We start from the raw sequence: 25,564 nt of genomic DNA, 5'->3' as shown, positions 1-25,564 counted from the left end.
CCCTTTTAAATACTCTTTTAAATCTGAAAGAATTAACAACTGATATCGAAATACATATTGTTATTGTTCAATATGGAAAATAATTCATCGAGACTGCATTTTTACCATATCGACCAGCCCTACTTAAGAATCCAAAGTCCAAAAATTAGTACACACAAAATTAATATGTTGAAGAAAAATATGAAACAAATGAATAAACAAGAAATATCAAGAAAACCATTAACCATCAAAAAAACTGTAAAATTCAGTAGAAATTTTGTAGATATATATAGAGTTGAAGTCAGAATTATTAGCCCCCCTGAATTATTAATTTCGGTTTAACGGAGAGAAGATTTTTTTCAGCACATTTTTAAACATAATAGTTTTAATAACTCATTTCTAATAACCGGTTTACTTCATCTTTGCCATGATGACAGTTAATTATATTTGACTAGATATTTTTCAAGACGCTTCTATATAACAGTGTAGACAGTCGTTCTGTAGACAGTCGAAAAAATATAGCTTGAAGGGGCTAATAATTTGGACCCTAAAATGACTTTTAAAAAATAAAAACTGCTTTTATTCTAGCCGAAATAAAACAAAGACTTTCTCCAGAAGACAAAATATTATCGGACATACTGTGAAAATGTCCTTGCTCCGTTAAACATCATTTGGAAAACGTTTTAAAAGAAAAAAAGAAATAAATCAAAGGGGGGGGGGCTGATTATTCTGCCTTCAACTGTATATTATGTAGATTTATATATGTAACAGAGGCCAGCTAGGGAAGTGCTATGCAGGTAAACTTTAGACACTTGAAGCCATTGTCTTTAGCCTCCTTGTTAGAGCAACCAACTCCCCTACACAGAATCGCCGGTTCGATCCCTGCTCAGCACAGGTTGGGTGCAGTAGGACCGGTGAGTAACATATATATTATATATATTTTGCAATAACTCATTTGAATTTAAATGTATAATCTTCTTATAATCTTCCTAAAGATGTTAGTTGACCAAACACTTATTTTAATGAATATAAACTGTTTACTAATACTGTTTTTTAATGCATCAAAAAATATATTCAGTGAAAATTTTTTAATAAAAATATTACAGTGTACTCATCTTCTGATGGCTACTTCCAGCAGGATAATGCGCCGTGTCATAAAGTGCGAATCCTCTCAGACTGGTTTCTTAAACATGACAATGACTTGTACTCAAATGGCCTACACGGTCACCAGTTCTCAATCCAATAGAGCACCTTTGGCATGTGGTGTAACGGGAGATTCACATCATGGATGTGCAGCTGACAAATCTGCAGCAACTGCGTGATGTTATCACGTCAATATGGACCAAAATCTTTGAGGAATGTTTCCAGCACTTTTTTGAATCTACACCAAGAAGGATTAAGGCAGTGCTTAAGGCAAAAGGGGGTCCAACCCACTACTAGTAAGGTGTACCTAATAAAGTGGCCATTGAGTGTATATTGCAACGGCAAAAACTATTGAGGTCATCTACAAGTATTGCATGATAATTCAATTTATTGATTATTGAGACAGGCCTACTTAAAGTCCAATATAAAAAAGTGGCTAGGAGAAAAACTAGGAGAAAAGCTGAGATATGATTAAAACACACATCATCATCATCATCATCATCATCATCATTATTATTATTAACACATTGGATTGTTTAGATCAGAATGCCGCAGTACATTTGCTGCTGTTAATGCTTCTGTACTGTCATTTTGGCATGAAAGAATGTCCTCAGTCCACTTCAACTCCCACACAGTATATGGGTGAATATATAAACGCACATAAGCAATGAAAACGGGATGGACAGAAACTGAAGTGGAAGGAAAAGTGATGAAACCAAAAGAGAGGCGAAATAATCAGAGGGAAAGGACCTCTGGGTAACCTTAGAGATAATCACAGGACTTAGAAATCACACACACACACATAATTTATTAATGCCTAAAACACACACAAACACACTCCCCTACACAATATCATAATTGAAATGACAGCGGCATGGGAAGATTCCCGATTTCACACCACGATAAAGCATTAGCCTTTGACTCACACACACACACACACACACACACACACACACACACACACACACACACACACACACACACACACACACACACACACAAATAGAAACACAAGCTCTAATGAAAAAAGGAGATCAGCATCAAACTGCTCAACCATAAACTAAACTACAGGATAAAAGATTTTAGTGTGACCATTATTACATGGTAATTACCAAATAAAAATGGCATGAGTTATTCAAATAATCTGCATAAAATAAAATAAAATAAAATAAAATAAAATAAAATAAAATAAAATAAAATAAAATTAAATTAAATAAAAATTAAATTAAATTAAATTAAATTAAATTAAATAAATAAAAAAATGTATGACTATATTTACATTTATGATTTTTACGAAACCCTGAAACGGATTTTGACGCGCGAATGAAGCGGATTTGATGCACGAATGAAGCGGATTTTGACGCGCAAATTAAACGGATTTGACGAGCGAATGAAGCGGATTTGATGCACGAATGAACCTAATATTGATGCGCGAATGAAGTTAATATTGACGCGCGAATGAAGCTGATTTGATGCGCGAATGAAGCAGATTTGACGCGCGAATGAAGCAGATTTGACGCGCGAATGAAGTGGATTTTATCACACGCATAAGGTGGATTTGACGAACAAATGAAAAGGATTTGAGAAGCGCATGAAGCGGATTTGATGCGCGAGTGAAGCAGATTTTGACGCGCGAATGAAGCGGATTTGACGCGCAAATGAAGCGAACTTGACGCGCGAATGAAGCGTTTTTTGACGTGCGAATGAAGCGGATTTGATGCGCGAATGAAGCGGATTTGACGCGCGAATGAAGTGTTTTTTTGACGCACGAACGAAGCGGATTTGATGCGCGAATGAAGCAGATTTGACGCACGAATGAAGCGGATATTGACGCGCGAATGAAGCGGATATAGACGCGCGAATGAAGCAAAATTGACACGCGAATGAAGCTGATTTGACGCGCTAGTTAAGCGGATTTGACGCACGAATGAAGCGAGTAAACTCGAATGTTCACGCGTCTATTTACACGCGAATAGTGTGATTTATCTGCTCATTCCACGTCTGGTGTGAACACAGCATAAGATCACATCAGACAACAGTCACAGTAAAAATAAAAACTGTAATACATTTTCCTACAGTAAGAATTAACTTTCCAATTGTTCTTCACAATTCAAAAGGGCTAAAACTGCGGCCACACTGCATAGACTTCCATTCATTCGCCCCGTGGACTTCCATTCATACACATGCGAATGCAACAGACTGGAAATGCAAGCTCATGCTCATGCAAGTTTGCTGCATCGAAAAGTTCAAGTTTGGTAAACTCTGACCTGCAAAATCGCATCGAGACCAATTGAAGATCAAAACATTACCTCTCTGTACAAAAATTTCAAATATGGACCAAGTGCTCACTTTTTTAATGTCTAATCATCTCATTAAATCCCACCCCTTTTCACAACAGAGATTCGCATGCTCAAACTCTAGTGTGTCCGCAGCACAATAATACAATGCTGATATGTGCTGTTAGTGATAGAAGCTGTCAATGATGGAATAAGCCTGTGATTACAGCAGGATATTGCTTTCTTTCGGTGTGCTTCATCTCTAAAAGAGCTCCAGTCACAGTTAAGACCGAGTGTGAAGATAAATAATGCAGTGTCCTTGCTAAATTGGCCTGGCCTGAAAATGACAAACTTGAAAAGGGAAAAAAAGTTTGAAGGTTAGTGGTTTCCCCTGAGATGTATGGACCACTTACAACCTGCCACAGAGACTCGAAATATAGTGTGCGAAACTTGCATTGCAAGGCAAATAAACAGAGCAAGTAAATCTCACAATGCCACTGCCTGCTTGGAATCATCAAGATGTGCCATAAAAAGGAGAAATAACACAAAAAGGAAAGCAGGTGGATTTAAAAACAAACAAACAAACAGATCATTTATTTGCGCTGTATATCCTAACATGATAACAGAGAACAAAAATAATATGGTGAAATGTTGTTTTTTTAAAGTACAATGTGGAAATTATGTCAATGGAACTCAAAAATCAGTTATTATTTAACATTTTGCAAAAAAAAATTAATATGATAACCACCAATTCAAAAAAGTTGGAACAGTATGGAAAATAAAAAAAGAAAGTAGTAATTTCTAAATTTAATTTGACTTGTATTTCATTGCAGACAATACAAAAAACATTATTTATTATTCCTCAATATATATATATATATATATATATATATATATATATATATATATATATATATATATATATATATATATATATATATACACACACACACACACACACACACACACACACATACATACATACATATATATATACAGTATACATATATATATATATACATATATATATATATATATATATATATATATATATATATATATATATATATATATATATATATATATATATATATATATAAATATATATACATACATACATACATACATACATACATATATATATATATATATATATATATATATATATATATATATATATATATATTTATTATTTATTTTTAAATTTATTTTTATTTATTTATTTTTTTTTCAAAATAAACACGTTTTCCAATCAAAAAAAGTTGGAACGGTAAATAAAAAAATGACTACTTTGTATTGTTGCCATTCCTTTTCACAACACATAAAAGACGTTTAGGGACACTAGTTGATAAAGTGTTTCAGGTGCAATCCGTCTGTTAAGTGTGACGTCACGCAAAGCGGCTTCCGGGTCCAAGCGCCCTATGAACCTGAATGGGGAGACTCATCAAATGCTAATAATAAACGTTTACAAAGCGCTGCAATACTTTCGAAAATCATGATCGCAATATATACATCCATGCCTAATATCCGATAGCCAGAAAGTGATACATTTTTTATAAATTGTTAAAATGTTGATATTTCTGATGCAGCAAGCCCAGAGATTGTTGTATACACTATGACTTTATATAAAACTCACTTTAATGTGTGATATGAATAAAAAGTGGTCATAAACTAGTATTTTGTCAATTTAAATGAGTGGCGGCTTGTACCCGGAAACAGTATTACGTATGTCACTAACACATCACCACTGAACAAGCGGATTGTGTTGCATTCTTCCTGCAAACAAGTCTTAAAGTGGGCAACAGTATGAGGTCTTCAATGTTGCATTTTGCGCTTTAAAATGCACTACTAATTGTCTATTGAAGACAGGTCAGGACTGCAGGCAGGCCAGTCAAATACCTGTATCCTCTTCCTCCGCAGCCAGGACTGTGCAGTGTGCAGATTGTGATTTTGCATTATCTTGTTGAAATATGCATGGGCGTCCCGTAAAAAATTTGGGGTTGTATAACTATATTAATTTTTGTGAAAATTTTGATTTCTTTCTGTTATTACAAATAAATTGATTTATTATTTTTAAATCTATATTTTATTTATTTTTATTTATTACAATACAACATATAACATATAGACCAGGGGTGTCAAACTCAATTCCTGGAGGGCCAAAGCCCTGCACAGTTTAGTTCCTGCTCCAACACACTTACCTGTAGGATTCAAACAAGCCTGAAGGACTCAATTAGTTTGATCAGGTGTGTTTAATTAGGGTTGGAACTAAACTGTGCAGAGCTGAAGCCCTTTTGGAGCTGAGTTTGACACCTGTGATATAGACATACAGTGCGTTATGATCACCAGCAATCGAATGGCTGCAGATCACTGGTAAACACGCAGATTGCAACGGACTACAAATGCAGCCATCAGCTCGAATCGAAACTCCCATTTTTTATGCAAACCCATCCCTCTTTCACCACTCGACACTCCCACCTAAACAAGGGGGAGGGATTTCATGGCCCTTTAAATGTCACTTTAAGCTAAATACAAGTATCTTGAAAAATATATAGTCAAATATTATGTACTGTCATTATGGTAAAGATCAGAAATCAGTGATTAGAAATGAGTTATTAAAACTAATATGTTTAGAAAAATCTTCTTTCCATTAAACTAAAATTGGGAAAGATATTCAGGGGGCTAATAACTCTTACTTCAACCGTATATTAAAATATTAGTTTGTATTCTTTTGAAAGGGAGTTCCCCAAACTGACAGCACAACCCATTATTTGAAATACAGTCATCCCATGCAGAAATAGTGAATGCTGAAATAGTGACAATAAGGAAAACAGCAGACCGAGAGTGACAGGATATCTCTGCTAGCTAAATGACGCAGAAATAAATGAGTTCTTGTGTAAGAAGCACTCAAAGCAACTGAAATCCCACTCAAAGCCCAAGGATGAGAAAGTTTTCTTGAAAACATAAAGGTTTGCCTGAATTTCACCTCTGCATTTTTATATGTTTTCTTCCTCTACGCATGATCACAGACAACAGCTCACAGCTATTTAAATACGTTACAATGGCCAGGCGCTCTTGAATGTACTGTATGTCACGGCCTTGAATCCATCACAAAGCGTTGAGTCACTGAGCAAGACGGAAGAAGAAACATTTGCAGGCTTTTCTTCAGCCTCTGTTTAACTTCAGCACCACAGTGAAGGACAGCTCCACATAAACCGACACACACTCCATGCCTTCTTTGCCACTTTACACAATCTTGGAGTCAGATCAGGTAGCGTCAGATTCCACATTGAAAATCCCAGTTATGCATGTTATAGTGTCCTAATCTTAATTATTCAACTCTTAATTAAAAAGCAATGCCATAAAACCCTATAAGTAGACTTGCAGTGCCAGTGTACGAGTGGACCTTATGAATGCTTTATGAATTGTCAAAGAGCGAGTCGCTGAGGACACGCGTTATGAATTTACCTGTCATCGTTCTGAAATGACTGATCCCCAAGCAGCAGATCTCGAAAGCGGTATCGTGGAGGTAGAGGAGGGACCTCAGAGTCCACATCTGCCAATTTCAGCGTGGAAATATCCAGAATAACACCAGTATTACTGCTGTTATTTCTCTGAACGGTCTCCGTAGGCAACCTGTGGAGGAAATACAATCATGTAACTTTCATCACACATGTAGAGTTGAAGTCGGAATTATGAACCCCCTGTTCCCCCTCCCAATTTCTGTTCATCTAATTTTTGTCAACGCATTTCTAAACATAACAGTTTTAATAACTAATTTCTAATAACAGATTTATTTTATCTTTGTCATGATGACAGTAAATAATATTTGACTATATATTTTTTAAGACAACAGTATTCATCTTAAAGTGACATTTGAAGGCTTAACTAGGTTAAATCGGTTAACTAGGCAAGTCATTGTGTAACAAGGGTTTGTTCTGTAGACCAGGGATTCTCAACCGGTGGGCTGCGGCCCACTAATGGGCCTCAGTGATGTTGCAGGTGGCTGAGAGATGGCTTAAAATTTACTTAAATATTATACTATAATTATTTTATTTCATTATTAAATATGTCATATTATAATGATCAAAGTAATGACATTTCCCAGTTTTTGTGATTGAATTGACTAATTCTAAATACATTAGACACTAAATACATACAAAACTGTGGCTTAAATTTCCAACCACTGCACATCAAGAACTGTGGATAGGATAAAAAAAACGGCAAAACTCAACTTTTTAACAATAGGTTAACTGGAAAAAGCCTATTTATAAAAAAATTATACTTATAAAAAAAAGTGGTGTGTTCCTTTACTTTATTGTCTTTATTGTCTGCACAGATCGGAACAAAAAAAAAAAATCATATTTGATTCTGGCATACAAAATATATTTACATTCATTAAAACCCATTATTTAAAGAGATAAATTTTGTCTAGTAGCCAATGACATCCATAGCAGGGAAAAAAAAACATTCTTCAAAATATCTTCTTTTGTGGTCGACGGAAGGAGAAACTCAATTAAGTCTGGAATAGTTGGAGGAGGGTGATAAAATGACAACCCAAGCTCATTATTGATGCATTCCCCTGCGTACATTGCTGGACAGTGCATACGACATTCCAGGAGGTTTGTTTATTTGCAATTGTTTGTTTTCGTGAATCCATCAGAGGCAGCTGTCGACTGACTGACTGTCTGACTGACGGTCTCCACACCCACTCCCTTCCTTGAACCCAACCGATAGTGTTTTCAAAAGCACCGACTGATACACCTACCGCCTTCCCAAATCCAAACCGACAGTGTTTTCAAAAGAAATCCATAAAAAGAAAAGCCCTCGCGGCCGCCTAATTTTTACCACGTTTTTAGATCGTACCACATTCTCACCCTGTTATTTACTTGTTTATTAGATTTTTTGGCTTTTTGTTTTACCTGCTATCTGGAACCTTTATTTGCTGGACTCAAACCCGTCGTCACGGTCAACTCCTCTTTGCATTTCAAGTCCGCTAATGTACACAGCGAGCAACTGGACAAACGGGAAACAGCAGGAAAAATGTCCACAGGGAGGCGCCATCGCGTTGGTTTTAGGGGGGGGTCAAAATTATTTGTCTTCTCGATGCACTGTGGTGCAGATGCGAACAATTCGGTACCGGTTCAATAATAATCAGCTAGGAAAAAATAAAAGCAGTGAACTCTCTCTTTCTCTCATTCGCTGTGGCCCCTTTGACCTGCTGGTGTGTTTGTGAGGTAACATTTTATCTCCTCTCTCGGCTGTTACAACAATAACGTTACTTGTGGATCCAGACACGAGCGTATCTGCAGGCGAGTTTTCTCCATTGTGTCGCCATCTATAATGGATCAGCTGAATCAATGGCATATTAATCATAACCGACCGAACCGTGAGACCGTGAGTCCATACCCCTAGTTCATTTTAAAGACGAAATGCAGCCCTACGTAGCTCTGGCTACATAATTCGTGCTGTCCACAAATGTATACAGTGGTACATATCCACAATGAGCCTGTGCTGTAAAATGATGAACTATCCCTTTAAGAACTTGTTGGACTGTGGACACAATTTGCATATTCATACTTGCATAATTTTAAAGTCTCTGTTTGTAAGGTTTAGTTTACCTGTCAGCAGCAGTGGAAGAGCGTCGTGGCGGAGTCATGCTTGGCTCTGACAATACAGAGAGAAAAAAGAAGGATTAATACTGATCTCTACAGTCAAGTCTGCATGAAGAAAACCTTAAACTAGGCTTACAGCACGAATTCATTACTTTAGGCTCATTTATGTGTCCTATAACCGTACAAATAACTTCTAATCTGAGAAACAGCCTCTATCTACAACAGTTAACCAATAACAAGGCATCTCACAGCTAGTATCCTTTGCTATAATTATACCCTTGAGGAACTACAAACCACAGACTGATGTTCACCTTTTAGGTCATTCTTGTCGCATTTTGTACAGTGTGAAAACTATCATCTAGAATGTTCCCTGTGTGCTTTCTATTAGCGCTCTGAGCGAGACGTGAGTGTGTAATGACAGTAGTGAGCGACTGCATTAGTGTGCAAATCGCTGACGAGTGGGTGGAGGGTGATTCGCTTGGCCAAGGGGTACAATGAAGTAGAGAGCGGACTAAAATGTGCCTATGCTCAAGGGTTGTACAATACTTAGACGCAAATAAATAACTCTGGTAAAAATGTTTTTAAAAAGGGTATTCCTAAATAGGCATTAAAAATAAGGAACGTCTAAAATAACAGAATAAAAGTATATAGACAGAAAGATTTCAATTAATAAAATAATGCTGCACCTCATATGGCGACATCTAATCTAACTGGTTAAATAGATAAATAAATAAGGACAGTTCATTCTGCTGTAGTGACCCCTGATTAATCAGGGTTTAAGTCAAAGGAAAATTAATAAATGAATAAATAAATAAATAAATAATACATCTGACTATGCAGTACATACATAATAAAGTACAGTACATAATAAACCACAAAAATATATATTCAATTATTTAAACAAAGCTTAATCGAGTAGAAATATAGTTTATCAAAGCATTATTAACTTGACAATCTGTTTGTGGCAGTGCATAAAATGTCTAGAAATAAATTGCAGCATTTGGTGAAGCTAGAGCCACCAAACCAGCAAATATTAATTTAATTAGCTAATTAATTTAGTAATCTGTACTAGCAAAATAACAACAACATTAACAGTGGTAATAATAATAATAATAATAATAATAATAATGGTATCGGTAATGATAAATTTGATATATTTTTAGCTCCATTTAAAGGTAATTACTACATTTAAAATAAATGTGAAACAAATATCAACAAAAATGATAGAAAAGCATAATAATAATAATAATAATAATAATAATAATAATAATCATCATAATCATAATAATATCAATACAATATCAATAATAATAAAAATAATAATAATAACAATATCAATAATAACAATAATAATAATAATAATAATAATTTCAATAATAATAATATTAATAATAATAATAATGGTATTGGTAATTATCATTTAATATAAAAAGTGTATACAATAATATAAAAAAGAATAAAAAAAATTAAAAAGAATATTAAAATAACATAATATTACCAACATTAACAATAAAAGTGATAACAATAAAAGTGATAATAATAATAATAATAATAATAATAATAATAATAATAATAATAATAATATTAAAAATAATAATATAGTGATATCAGTAATGAAAATTTAATTTTTTTCCAGCTCTATTTAAAAGGTAAGTACTACCTATAAAAAACCTAAAACAAATATTTAAAATAATAATAGAAAAACGTAACATTAACAACAACAGCAGCAATAATAATAATAATAATAATAATAATAATAATAATAATAATAATAATAGTAAAGTGGCATTGGTGATGTAAATACAATATCTGTCCATGTCCATCCCTACTTTAACATAGCAACTGACTATTAAAACATAAGATAAAGAAAAAATCACACAGACCTACAGAAAAAACAACAACAGCCATCTGTAATGTTTGCTTTAGTAAAGGAATAGGATTAACAAAACATAATAAAACATGAAAAATAGATTCTTCATGTCTGTTATCAGACACTTACATAAAATAATTGTAATATGTACCGTTAGAGGTCATAAAAATACAGCATTCGTCTAAATCATGTTTCGTTCTAAAATTCTTTTGTAAATATACAGCCACACACACAAACTATACATTCACACTATTACCTGTCACCAAAAAAAAAGCTATACTCACAAAGCACTATGGTAAATGTAAAAGTAGTACTACTTCTTCTACTATAGTGAAATTGGTAATGAAAATTAAATGTTTTTTTAGCATTATTTAAAGATAATTACATGTAAAATGTGAAACAAATAACAATTATAGAAAACAATTATATTAACACAGCAACATACAGTACACTGGCATTGGTAATGCAATGTTTGTCGGTGTCCATCCCTACTTTTACAGAGCAACTCCCTAATAAAACATACAAAAGATAAAGAAAAAGTCACACAGACCTACAGAAAACAACAACAACAATAATAATCTGTACTGTATTGTTTGCTCCGGTAAATGAAAAAGATCAATAAAAAATAATAAAAACATAAAAATAGATATTTCATGTTTGTTATCAGACACTAACATAAAATAATTATAATCTGTGCAGTTGGAGGTCATAAAAATTTAGTATTTGTCTAAATCTACAGCACCTTTCTATTGTCTGAAAAAATGTTTCTAAATAGCTACACACACACATACTATACATTCATACCCCAAAGCAAAGCCATGTTCACAATGCACTATGGTAAATGTAAAAGAAGTACTACTACTACTATAATGGAATTGGTAATGAAAATAAAATGTTTTTCAGCTCTATTTAAAAATAATTACATATGAAATGTAAAACAACAACAAAAACAAACAGTACTGACGATGATAATGTAAATAAACATAGCAACTGCATATTAAAACATATTACGATAAGTAACATATTCACACAGACCTACAGAAAACAACTACAACACTAACAATATGTACTGTATTGTTTAATATAGTAAATGAAGGTTAATAAAAAATGAAAAACATAAAAAAATAGATTCTTCAAGTCTGTCATCAGACACTTACATTAAATAATTATAATCTGTTCTGTTCGTGGTCATATCAAATGTAGCATTTGTCCTAATCTACAACCTTTCTTCTCTCTGAAAATTTCCTTCTAAATAGGCGATTAGTACCTACACACACATATACAAAACATGCATACTATTACCTGTGACCAAAAGCAATGCCATGTCCTCAAAGCACTATGATAAATGTAAAAAAGTACTTAACAAAGCGGCATAAACGCGGAATTAGTCATCCGTGACATGACATGATGTGCTCACCTGCCTGAGACTGACTGCGCGGTCCCATCATTGTAAATAACCGTGTTACTGGCGACCCAAGCGCCGCGCATTTTTCACAGAAGCCACTGCGAGGTGTCCGTGAAGGACTTCCGATGGAAATGTCCTCCTGAAAGACCCGTCCTCCATGGAGACTTGCATTAAAGGGGCGGAAAAATGACCCTGATTAAACCCTCCTCTCACAGAAGAGCACCGGCTCGGCATCTCCGCCGTTTGCGACTCAACTTTGCATCAATGAGACACTGGTTATGATTCAAGCATGATCATATATCCATCAGCCTCATCATTCGACCTTCCAGAAGTTCACATGTTTACCTTCTCCCCGCGTCCACTGAGCTCCGAAACCTTCAATTCGCGAGGAGAAATTGGAGTCGCGCGCGTGTCTGTGGAGATGTGGAGCAAGCAGGGAAATGTTGGAGATGTTGTCACCTCTGCTTCTGTTAGGAAAAGCCACTAAGTCATCCGTACAGCCTCTCTTGTGTCTGCTTCAGGGCTTACATCGCCATCTCCTGGACCACCTGAAATGCTCGGCAACACTGGCATGACTAAAGAGACATGCACGCGCGCGCAATCCTAATCGGTTATGCGCCACAAACATTCACGTCGACGTCTATCACTCTCTGCTTTCTAACCCAACCAAAATCAAGCTCCCTGATCTGGTCGTTAACCTTTAGGTGTCATTAACTTAATTGCCTGGAATTAATTAATAGTAAGGAACTCATTTTATTTCTCATAAAACCTCAAAATCAGAATCAAAGCGCGTATTTTCAATTATAGTAACATATTTTTTTTTATCAATGCAATGACATGTTCAATAATCGTCTCTTTTAGCAACCACTACGCATATCATACTGACATCCTCTGTGATTATATATTGTATATTAATGTAAAATGCATACACATTTAAGTACACTATTGCTTTATTATAATTTTTTTATTTGGCGACACGATGGCTCAATGGTTAGCACTGACGCTTCACAGCAAGAAGGTCACTGGTTCGAGTCCCTGACTGGACCAGTTGGTTTTTCTGTGTGGAGCATATGCATGTTCTAACAGTGTTCGATCCGATTTCCCCCATAGTTCAAAGACATGTGCTGTAGCTGACTTGAATGAAGTTGGCCATGTACTGGGTTGCAGCTGGAAGGGCATCCGCTGTGTAATCATATGCTGGATAAGTTGGCGGTTCATTCCGCTGTAGCGGTCCCTGATGATTAAAGGGAATAAGCTGAAGAAGAATGAATGAATGAATTGATTAAAAAAAAAAATTATATTACTTTTTTATTAGTATTTAACAAGACCAAACAGTATATAATTCAGAATAAAAACAATGACAATTTTCTTACCTTCCCACTATCCCCTCAAAAATAATTAATTAATTAATTAAAAACAAACATATCCTCTGAAAAAGAGGAGTTAAATCAAATAAATTAATTAAGCTAGGTTACACTAATAATAAATAAGAGTAAAAATAAATGTGCTTAATTCATTCATCCATTCAGTCATTTTCTTTTTGGCTTAGTCCCTTTATTAATCTGGTGTTGCCATAGTGGAATGCACCGCCAACTTATCTTGCTTATGGACCTACGCATCGGATGTCTTTCCAGCTGTAACCCATCACTGGGAAACATCCACACACGCTCATTCACACACATAAACTATGGACAATTTAGTTTACCCAATTCACCTATACCACCTGTTTCTGGACTGGGGGGGAAACCAGAGCACCCGGAGAAAACCCCCGTCTACATGGGGAGAACATGCAAACTCCACACAGAAATGCCAACTGACCCAGCTGGGACTCGAACCAGCGACCTTCTTGCTGTGAGGCGATCTGGCTAATCACTGCTGGTTAAGTTGATTGTTCATTCCGCTGTGCCGACCCCAGATTAATAAAAGGACTAAGCCAGAAAGAAAATGAATGAATGAATGATAAGGCAATTAAAAATTACATAAATATATAACCTTTGCACGCAATCATCAGGACCTTAATGCGACCTATAAAAATAACCAAACAAATTTATTATTAATAATGAAAATGTCAAAAATTGTAAACAATGTTTACTCAGAAAATGCTACTAAATGTATATTTTTAAGTTCACAAAGTATAAGAAAGTAGCACATTTTTTAAATATAAAATTATATATATATATATATATATATATATATATATATATATATATATATATATATATATATATATATATATATATATATATATAATAATAAACATTGTCAACTGAAAACAAAATGTCTTCCTAAATATTGGTTACTTCACATAGATTTTGTAGATAAACTTTATTCATTGATTTGATTACCACAAGAAATTATAATAAAACATTATGCCAAACTATATCCAATAATTTTAGCCTCTTACTGAGATATCTGTACAAACTAGACCACATTTATGGCTTCAGTCGCCAACAATTTTAGTAAAAAAAAAAAAAAAGATTTTCAAAGGACATTAGTTTGTACAAAATATAAGTTTGACATTCAGTGGTGGAAAGAGTACTGAAAAAGCCATACTCCAGTAAAAGTAACATTACTTGCCTAAAAATGTAGTGCAAGAGTAAAAGTATCTGTTGTAAACATTACTCAAAATACGAGCAAAAAGTAGCCCTTTTAAAAATACTCAAGGATAATTAGTAATGAGCATTACGCTATGGAAAGCTGATGCGTTTACATGTAATTTGTGGATGTGTGTAAACGTAACCCTCTTTAGTGCTTTTAGTTATTTCCCAGCAGTCACATAACATCATAAGACTTTAATATTTGGTTGGATTTTGGTTGTGATGTCAGCTGACTAAAATTCAATGTCTAGCCAGCGTCAAAGGACAATGGTTTTTCGACATCCAACAACGGCAAAGGTTGATTTTAGATTGTATTAGAAAATGACTAAAATCCAACAGCGAGCCAACATCTTAAACCAACGTTATATTGATGTCACATACTGACATTTATTCAACAGGGATGGCAACTAAAATCCAACATCTGATATCATTAGATGTTGATATTTGGTTGATTTTAGGTCAAATATTTTCTTATTACTATAGACAAGAAAAAAAGAAAGTTGTGACTGCAGGTTGAAGGAAAGTAGTGGAGTAAAAGTGCAAATACTGCACTAAAAAGTATTAAAGGATCACTTAAAACTACTTACTAAATTACAATTTGACCATAATAATATAATATCACAATATTTAAAAGTATTTTTAAACAGGATTCATTGTGCCTCATGCAGAAAGTTAGCTTTAACAGGTTTGCCCGCTTCAAAGCATTTGTGTGTTTTCTCAAGGGCTGTGTCTAGTTTTTAAATGAGGCAGATGTTGCAAGATAAATTGGCTGGTTATACTATTGCGATCTGGGATCGAAACCCGAAAGCCTGCATTTTATAATGGTGAAATGGAAAAACTCCAGGCTCTCCTTCATTACAGTGTCATTGACCAATGTTTGTGCCTCCAGATTGCTCCAGTGGGACTGTCCATTAGTAAGTGTCCATAACAAGACACTTTCAATAAGTGCACACTCATTTTCCAGACCGATCTTTATGTCTGTAAATAAAAACCTTCCCAGAGAGACTCATCCAGTGTAACGGATGGTTTCTTTCATGGTTGAGATTAAATTATTTTTTGGCTTATTGTTTTTTCATTACTTGCCTCTATAACCTGGCATATTATCTTCACCAATCGTACAACTCAACAATATTTTATTGCTAGCACAGATCTATCAAATATATTTTACTTAGAGAGCCTTCAATCAGGTTCAATAACATTATTTTCCTTGTCTGTTTATGCATTTTTTAGTACTAAATTTTTGTCAGACTAGTGTATTGTGTGGATATGTATGGATTGTATTATGTGTGTATATGTAAGGAGTATATCATTTATCCACATGTATGGAGTGTATCGTGTGCATATGTATAGGGTGTATATGTCTGGAGTGTATTGTGTGTGTGTATATTTATGCAGTGTATCATGTGTGTATATGTACAGGTTGTATCGTGTTTATGTATGGAGTTTATCATGTGTTTATATGTAACTGTATTATGTGTATATGTATGGAGTGTATCCTGTGTATATGTATGGAGTTTTTCGTGTGTATTATTATATGGAGTGTATCATGTGTGTATATGTATAGAATATTTGTATATCCATTAAATGTATCGTGTGTATATGTTTGGAGTGTATCATGTGTATATGGTGAATATATGTATGGATTGTATTATGTATGGAGTGTTTCATGTGTCCATATGTATGGAGTTTATCGTGTGTATACTTATAGGGTGTATCATGTATATGGAGTGCATAATGTGTGTATATGTAGTGTATCATGTGTGTTTAGTATAGAATGTGTGTGTATATGTATAGGGTGTATCGTGTATATGTATGGAGTGTATGATGTGTATAGGTGTGCATTTCGTTCCTTGGTTTTGTCAACTTCCAGTGGTGTAGAGGTAATGTGTCTCACCTCTTACACCAGATACCTGGGTTCTATCCCAGACCCTGACAGGACTCTTTGATGTGTGTATATGTATAGAATATTTGAATATATAAAGATTGTATCATGTGTGTATATGTTTGGAGTGTATCGTGTGTATATATGTATGCAGTGTGTATATGTATGGAGTGTTTCATTTGTGTATAGTGCATAATGCATGGCGTGTATCAAGTGTGTGTGTTTTAAAATATGCATCTTAATTTTCCAACACCAAGTCCAGTGAAGAACAGTTCCAGAAAGTGTGTAAGACAAAAACAAAAGCTAAGCAATAAAATAAACAAGTAAATAACAGGGTGAGAATGTGGTAAAATCCAAAAATGTGATAAAAATCAGGATCTTTCAAAAATCTTTTTCTGGATTGCTCTTAAAAAACACGGTTTTGGGAATGGGGGGAGCGGGTCAATCATTGCTTTTTAAAACGTTATCGGTTGACATCTGAAAAAGCATACACAGCGGCCTCTGGTGGATTTACAAAAAAAAAAAAGCGTAAATGGCACCCACGAGAGGAATTTGAGATCTCAAAAAGCGTACACAGCGCCTTCTGGTGAATTTCCGCAAAAATGCCAGGTGCGAATGGCACTTTCAAGAGGAATTTGAAGTCTGAAAAAACTTACACAGCGCCCTCTGGTGGATTTATGCGAAAAGACCAGGCGTGAATGGCACTCGCGAGAGGAATTTGACATCTGAAAAATTGTACACAGCGCCCTCTGGTGGATTTATGTGAAAAGAGCAGGCGTGAATGGCACTCGCGAGAGGAATTTGACATCTGAAAAATTGTACACAGCACCCTCTGGTGGATTTACGTGAAAAGAGCAGGCGTGAATGGCACTCGCGAGAGGAATTTGACATCTGAAAAATTGTACACAGCACCCTCTGGTGGATTTACATGAAAAGAGCAAGCGGGAATGGCACTCCTGTCAAGAATTTCAGACCCGAAAAAGCCATCTACACAGCGACCTCTGGTGGATTCTTGAAAAGAAAAACTGCAAGAAAACGTAGCTCCTGGGACATTTCTTGCTGTGTCCAGAAATATATATATATATATATATATATATATATATATATATATATATATATATATATATATATATATATATATATATATATATATAGTGGAACGTAATCAGTAAGTGCCTGGGTTGTTATTTTAATTTTACACACTAAGAATACATTTTTAAATAAATGGCTAATTTACATATTGCATGATATTCATCCATATTAAACTACACGCATAGAAATGCAGTGTATAATGCAGCATGTTTTGTCAACCTTATAGTATTTATCTTCCTTTTCAAATTACCCCTTTTGTTTCCATCCTGTAGAACATTCATGCGATTAGTATGCACTTGTCTGAAAGCACTGCTCCCGGTGCCCTGATAAGTACTGTAAATATCCAGCCAAAGGTTGTGGGAGTTCTCCTGACCTTCACTTCTCACAGACAGAAATAGGCATTAATACATTCAAGTGCACTACTTATATTTGCCCCTGATCGCTGGAAATATTTTTATGGCTATGACCATTTATTTGAGTTAGTGTGAGTGTCTGTGAGCTTCCAGGAAAGGCATCTAGGTCACTACTGACGTAAAAACAAAAACAAACCCTGGCCTGTTAATATGAAGCGCAGGATGACAGCATTATGTTGAGGTTTGTTATTTTTTTATCGCATGAAATAACTAAAATTATTCACTCAAGACACTGGAGGGTTTTCTTAAGCAGTACTTTTAGATAACAGCCACTCTTACAGAGAGATACGTGGTCTAGAGGTTAAGATACACATTCTAACACACTGCTCCCAATGGGGTGATGCGAGTTCAGATGCAGTTGGTGACATTGTCTGCTCCCATTCTCACTGCTTCTCCTTGCCATGTCCTCCTACTTAATATTGGATAAGAAAGCATGATTTAATTAATCAAATTTGAGTGTTTAGATTTGATAAAATGTCTTGCCTGCTGAAAGAAAACCCCAATTGAAACCATCATGAATTGTGTAATGGCATAATGAATGTATTGGAAATGAATTGCTTTAAATTGAAATTCCTTTGGGTCACTTTTAGTAATGTTTTGACTTTATTGGTGGCATGTTAAAACCATTCATATTTGATAATTTGTAATGTTTTTGAAGGGGTTTTTTGTAGCGGAAACCATTAGAGCTTTTGTGGTGGTTTTCATTGGTTTTCTCCATACTGTAAAACACGATAAGTTAGCTCAAACTGTTTGAGGAAGCCGATTGCAGCAAACTATTTAAGTTTTGAAACAAAATAGTACTGTAAACGTATAGTTTATATATACAGTTGAAGTCAGAAATATTAGCCCCATTGGATTATTAGCCACACTGTTTATTTTTTTCCCATAATTTCTGTTTAACGGAGAGATTTTTTCAACACATTTTCTAAACGTAATAGTTAATAATACTAAAGCTCTTTTTCATTGAGTCAAAGTAACTTTTTTTTTTTTAATTAGTTAAACTTCAGCTGAGTTTGCGCTTTCTTTAATGTAAGGCTGCTTTGAATGTCAGGTAGATGTCAGCTCTTGTCGCAAGTGCACATGAATGGTGCATTCCAAAAGGGATATATCGCCCTTCGAAGGGCACTTTGGAGTGAAAACAAAAATGACCGCCACACTGAAAAAGTCATTGAAAGTCACACAGAATTACAACTAAAAGCTCAAAGTTTGACCTTACCTATAAATGTATCTACAATACCTGACAAAAGTCTTATTGTCTATTCAGGTTTGAGGAACAACAAATAATAGCTTGACTTCTAGTTAATCATTTGGTATCAGAAATGGCTTATATGAAAGGCAAAGGCCTCTAGATTATGCTTACTTTACCAAAATAAAATATGATCATGCATTGTTTTTTAATTATTTAATTATAAAGTCTGACTTTCCTTAGACAAAGGTCTTGTCATTTAACAGAAATGATGTACAGTATAGAATATAAAGTCATGCTGCAGTGGAAAAATAATTAATATTATGTGTGACTCCACCATGAGCTTGAAGGACTGCATCCATACATCTCTGCAATGACTCAAATCACTTATTAATAAAGTCATCTGGAATGGCAAAGAAAGCGCTCTGCAGGACTCTCAGAGTTCATCAAGATTCTTTGGATTCATCAATGCCTCCTCCTTCATCTTACCCCAGACATGCTTAATAATGTTCATATCTGGTGACTGGGCTGGTCAATCCGGGAGCACTTTGACCTTCTTTGCTTTCAGGAACTTTGATGTGGAGGCTGAAGTATGAGAAGGAGCGCTATCCTGATGAATAACTTGCCCTCTCCTGTGGTTTGTAATGTAATGGGCAGCACAAATGTGTCACGGTTGCAGGTTTGTGCGCTTTTCCGGAGTGTATGTTTGATCAAGTGGGTTTGTTTTGTTTTGGTTGTCCATGTGTATTTGTTATGCTCACGTGACATGACGACACTCAACGGGGCTGATTACTCACCAGCTGAGGCTCATTATTAGCCCTATATCAGGGCGACGTTTCTATGTCTCATTGTCAGTTCGTTACATCTGTTCTCATGTGTGTTATCTGTGCTCAGGCCCCTGAGGAGATATTTCTGGACCCTGTTTTTCCTGTCTGTTCCTGCCCTGTGTTCGTCGTCCTCCTAGCCTGTCACTTCCTTGTTTGTTTATTTTGACTTGGTCAAATAAACCTTTTATCACTTGCTATTGGATCCTATTTTTGACTCTTATTTGTTGAACGTGACAAAATGTCTTGAAACCTCAGGCTGTTGATGTTGCCATCCACTCTGCAGATCTCTCACATGCCCCTATACTGAATGTAACCCCAAACCATGATTTTTCCTTCAGCGAACTTGACTAATTTTGATGAGATTTTTGGGTCCATGCGGGTTCTGGTAGGTCTTCTGCAGGATTTGTGATGATGCAGTTTAAAAGATGATTCATCAGACAAATCTACCTTCTGCCGTTTTTCCAAATGATCTACTAGATATCAAGCTTTTATTTGTTGCTCTTACAACCAGGATCAACGACAATACTTTTGTCAGTTACTGTGTATATTTATGACCTGAATTCAATGCGCTGTCTCCATCAGTTCCTTCCAAGACATATAGGAACCCACCAAGTACTGCTGCCGCTGCCCCAGAGCGATGCTGGTGCATGGGAGCCATTTTGGTCCAGGTATCCAGCACAGGATCATACCTGAATAAAATAAGTTGTTAGTTATATATTCCATTCCATATAAGACATACACGGCTAATCTCTAATCTAAAGTTGGCCTTTAAAAACTGTCCTAATTTTTAGTTCGGTAAGGTGCTAGAAACTTTCCTCAGAGATTTGTTCCACATTTCTGCTCCTCCATTATGCAAATCTTCTGCTCCAGCACATCCCAAAATGTGCTCTGTCAGACTGAGATCTGGTGACTGTGGAGGCCGTTTGAGGTGAGTCAACTCACTGTGAATTTCAACACACCAGTGTGAGAAGATCTGAGGTTTGTGACGTGATGTGTTATCCTTTTATACAAGGCAGGATGGTTCCGTGCCTTTATGTTGATTACAGCAAATTCTGATCCTGTCTTCTGTTGTGCAGTTTTTTTAAGCCATTGTGAGTTGTATCCTAAGGTTGTTGCTTTCTGACAGGAGTCATCTTGTTTCGATGCTGTAGCTCATCTGCTTCAAGGTTTGATGAGATTTTGTCTGGCCATTCTCCTCTGACTTCTGTCATCAACAAAGTATTTTCACCCACATCAGTAGTTTCTGAAACACTCAGACCAGCCTGTCTGCCACCGATAATCAACAAATAAACAAATATGTTCAAAGTCACTGAAATCACCTTTCGTTCCTTTTCTGATGCTCGGTTTGACGTTCAGTAGATCACTTTGTCCATGTCTACATGACTAAATGCATGTGTTAAACAGTCAAACAATTGCAGACAATAAGTGACTATTACTTTAAAGGAGTCATAACTATTACTTTTACCAGGGACGGACTGGGACAAAAATTCATCCCTGGCACTATAGCCACACCAGCCCACATTACCATACGTACTGTTTGTTTGACATTCTTGCCAGATTTTGATTATGTCCGCTTAACCTTTGATTGAGTCGGCCCCTCTCGAAACTATCACCGATTGGGCCAAATGCTTAACATTTACTATTATTATTACTATTATTACCATCATCAACGTCATCATAATATTCACATGTTGCACGAGATAAAAACTGCCTGCATGTAATTACAATACATATAAAAAATAATAATAAAATAAAAAATAAAAATAAAAAACTGACAGGCCCACATTTAAAAAAATGGTCCGGTCCTTCTGGCATTTGCCAGAATTGCCAGATGGCCAGTCCGCCCCTGACTTTAACGGAGAACATTAATTCAATATGTTATGTTGTTATCTGATGTTCTACATAGAGTAGTGTGTATGTGGCTTACATTCACAAAATTTGCTTTTATAACTGTTTTATATGCTCATCAGGGATAAGCTCTTGAATGAAAAGCATGGTTTTGGCCATATTTGGAATGGAACTCGTACACAAACACACTGCGGGATTTACTCTGAAATACACACGTGGTAAAATAATCACTCTTCATATGTTGTCAAAACATTTGAACAAACTGTGTAGAGATCCGTTCAACTGAAGTTGAGAAGAAGTTTACATTATAGGAGCAAATGAGGTATCTGTAATCAACATAGTCTTCTCCCCCATTTCTACTCCTGAGTTTGGTGTTGTGGATAAAATATTGGCTAAATTATAATTATAGCTGACAAAAGGGACTGAAAGAGATGTATTGAATTCAGTTAAAGGGCACCTAGGTTACCCATTTTTCCAGATTTAATACAAGTCTTTTGCGTCTCTAAAATGTGTATATAAAGTTTCAGATCAAAATACCCATCAGATATTTCATTATACCTTTTACAAGATGCTGTTTTATACTGATTTCCAGCAGGGGGTGGTTTTGTCGTACTGCGCCTTTAAGACGAGTCTTTCCAGCCCACTATTTCTACATGCCTCCTCTCTCAGCTGCGTCAGACAACAGACAGACTTAAAGGAAGGAGGTCTCACGTAGCGTTTGTGAGATACTACAGTAAGAACTAACCTTTACTAATCAGTATTGTGAAGTTGCATTGATGAGTCACACACAATATCGTTACAAAGTTAACACCCGCACACACACACACACACACACCGCAGATGACACACACACACACACACACACACACACACACACACACACAGGCAGGCAGGCAGGCAGGCAGACAGACAGAGCGCGCTTAGCTTAGTTAAGGCTAACCTCAAGTACTGTGTGGATATCTGTTATGCTAATGTACAAAATAAACCTGATTTAACTTCCACAAACCGGGATTGAGGCGTCTTCTTTTATAATTGTTCTGACACGCGGCTGTGCTGATGAAGTAAAGCTGAAGTAAAACACTGTAATTAATCACACACATACTCTGTTTTAAAACACTTTAAACATGTGAAACTTACTTTTAATCACATTTGATGATGATTGCTGATCCTAGCGAACAGTACAGACTTTTTATTCCCGGTTGCTTTGCGTATGTCTGCCTGGTCTTGTTGACATATACACGCGACTACCGGAACATATTAATGCGCGCAGCTGTCAATCAATTCGGTGGGCAGGGGGATCGCACACCTACGTAATGGTGCGATCGATTTGAAAACAGCTCCAATTGGCCGACCCTTTTTATGTAGGTAAATTGAAAAAAAAAAGGACTGGGTGTGTTCATATCACCCCAGTATGACGGTCTATACACTATACCAACACACAGATCTGTCCAAACAGCTTGAAAAGTAGATTTTTTACCACAGGTGCCCTTTAAATTTGATGTATTGATGTATATTGTTGGATTAACAAATATGATGACACAGGAAAGAATAAATATCAACCTCCATGTAAACAGATAATATATCTGGATGGTAAAATTTGCCATGTATGTTAATAATGATGCAAAAAGCCATATAAACGGCTTTGTTGCGTCATTATTACCATACATGGCAAATTTCACTATATATATGTTAACTCACAACATTTTAAATAGACTGCGTGCCTCTTCAAGGTGGCACTGAATACATTTATAATCTGTATATCCTGCATTTTGCAATCTGACGAGCTGTGAACAGATATGACTCATGGTTGTCTCACAAAAACTTCATTTACTCTCCTGTTTTTAAAACAAGAGTCTCAAATACATAGTATATTTACTAAAAGCTTAGAAAAACTTAAAAATAAGGGATGGAAATTCTAATTGCTGTAGTTTCACTAGGAAACCAATCAAACGCAGCCTGGGGCGTGCATATTAATGATGCCATGTGCAATGTAAGAGCTGTTGTTCTGTTCTGATTGGTCTGTTTTTCGTGAGGATTTTACTCTAGTAGTTTTCAAAAGAGAATAAGTAAACAATGGTGTTTGAATACTATGAGTATGTCATTTGCATGTACTGAAGTCTTATTATTGTACAAACCCAAGCTATATCGAGATTTTCATTCTATGGCACCTTTAACACCAAACATACATTTAATATTTATACTCTACGTGTATTTGTTGCCTCATTACTATGCATGACATATTTCGCAATATACACATTAAACTAACAAAATTAACATTTAATTACAATGTATGCTACTTTGGGGTGGCACTGAATATATTTATAATCTGTATATCCTGCATTTTGCACTCTGACGAGCTGTGAACAAAAAACTCAATAGCACAATTTTTGCTAACAATAAAAACTTGTTTATTTTTTCAACAGAATGTCATTTTTGTCTATAGTATGTATGTTGTGCAGGAATCATCAGTTGTCGCTTGACATATGTCTACATGCAGCAGCGGGAAAGTACCTTTCTGCAGTGTTGGTACAGACAGCTCCATCAAATGCCCCCAGGGCGTACATGAACCCGTCCATCTCCAGCACACACACACACCGCTGCAAGCGCTGCTGAGGAACGGCTCCACACATTCGAGTTTGGATCATACCTGCTGAAGAATTGAAATGCCTCAGTCTTTACGTGTCGCTGACTGTGAGTTGATTTTATGAAGTTATAAGATTATATAAGATTATAAAAACAGACATTAAAGAAATACTCCACTTTTTGTAAATAGGTTAATTTTACTAGTCCCCAGAGTTGAACAGTTTAGTTTTAGCATTTTTAAATCCATTCAGTCGATATCCAGGTCAAGTAGGGGCACTTTTAGCTTAGCTTAGCATAAATGACTGAATTCTGGCCCAAAGAATTCTGGCCCAGAATTGGCATGAAGCTGGCACAGCAGGCAGCATGTGGCTCGGGTTTGGCAGAGGTGGCACCGTCTTTAAGGCGGCACACAAGATTTGGGTCAGATGTAAAACATAGTAATTGGCCCAGATTTAAAAAATTGATATGTGGGCCATGTGAGTTTGGCCAGTCTTGACCCACTTTTTAAAATACATTAAAATAATTTTTGAGTTAATAAAAATTTTACCAATCAGGTCACTTTGAGAAAAAGCATACCCATAGTGTGCCCAAAGCACAACGCTTCATGGGTTTATCAATTTCATCGTGAAACACCAACTTATCTGGCCCAGTTCAGGCTCAGTTATGAGTTATTAACTTGGCTGAGACTTGGCCAAGATATGGTCCGTGTTTGGCCCTTGTCTGGAAGCCAGATTTGGTCCAGTCATGTACCGTAATTCAATGCGGCATGTGGGCCAATCAAAACCTGATTGTGTGGGTCAGAGAAATTTTGCTATGTAGGTATCTCACACCTACCATTAAACCAAACC

General features: G+C 35.7%; 1 protein-coding gene and 1 long non-coding RNA gene across 10 annotated transcripts in view; both read right to left on the bottom strand.

The window, feature by feature from the left end:
* Positions 1-12,773, bottom strand: part of kcnt1b (potassium sodium-activated channel subfamily T member 1b) — a 180,926-nt gene extending 168,153 nt beyond the window's left edge. For 7 of the 8 annotated variants that reach the window (XM_073951599.1, XM_073951602.1, XM_073951598.1 and 4 more), the window contains exons 1-3: positions 12,301-12,773; positions 9,020-9,065; positions 6,867-7,034 (exon numbers count right to left, since the gene is read on the bottom strand). In XM_073951599.1, coding sequence (XP_073807700.1) covers positions 6,867-7,034; positions 9,020-9,065; positions 12,301-12,331 — 245 coding nt within the window. In that variant the 5' untranslated portion in view covers positions 12,332-12,773. The remainder of the gene's footprint in view (positions 1-6,866; positions 7,035-9,019; positions 9,066-12,300) is intronic. The other variant, XM_073951613.1, reaches the window with a different exon arrangement.
* A 6,397-nt stretch (positions 12,774-19,170) lies between these two features.
* Positions 19,171-25,564, bottom strand: part of LOC141385670 (uncharacterized) — a 33,778-nt gene continuing 27,384 nt past the window's right edge. The window contains exons 2-3 of one of the 2 annotated variants that reach the window (XR_012406495.1): positions 24,645-24,783; positions 19,171-20,974 (exon numbers count right to left, since the gene is read on the bottom strand). This is a non-coding gene — a long non-coding RNA (uncharacterized lncRNA). The remainder of the gene's footprint in view (positions 20,975-24,644; positions 24,784-25,564) is intronic. The other variant, XR_012406496.1, reaches the window with a different exon arrangement.

This window comes from Danio rerio, chromosome 5 (assembly GCF_049306965.1).
Source record: "Danio rerio strain Tuebingen ecotype United States chromosome 5, GRCz12tu, whole genome shotgun sequence".
Classification (NCBI taxonomy): domain Eukaryota; kingdom Metazoa; phylum Chordata; class Actinopteri; order Cypriniformes; family Danionidae; genus Danio; species Danio rerio.
Note: the sequence above shows the minus strand (reverse complement) of the source record. Positions and strands in the feature narration are given on the sequence as shown.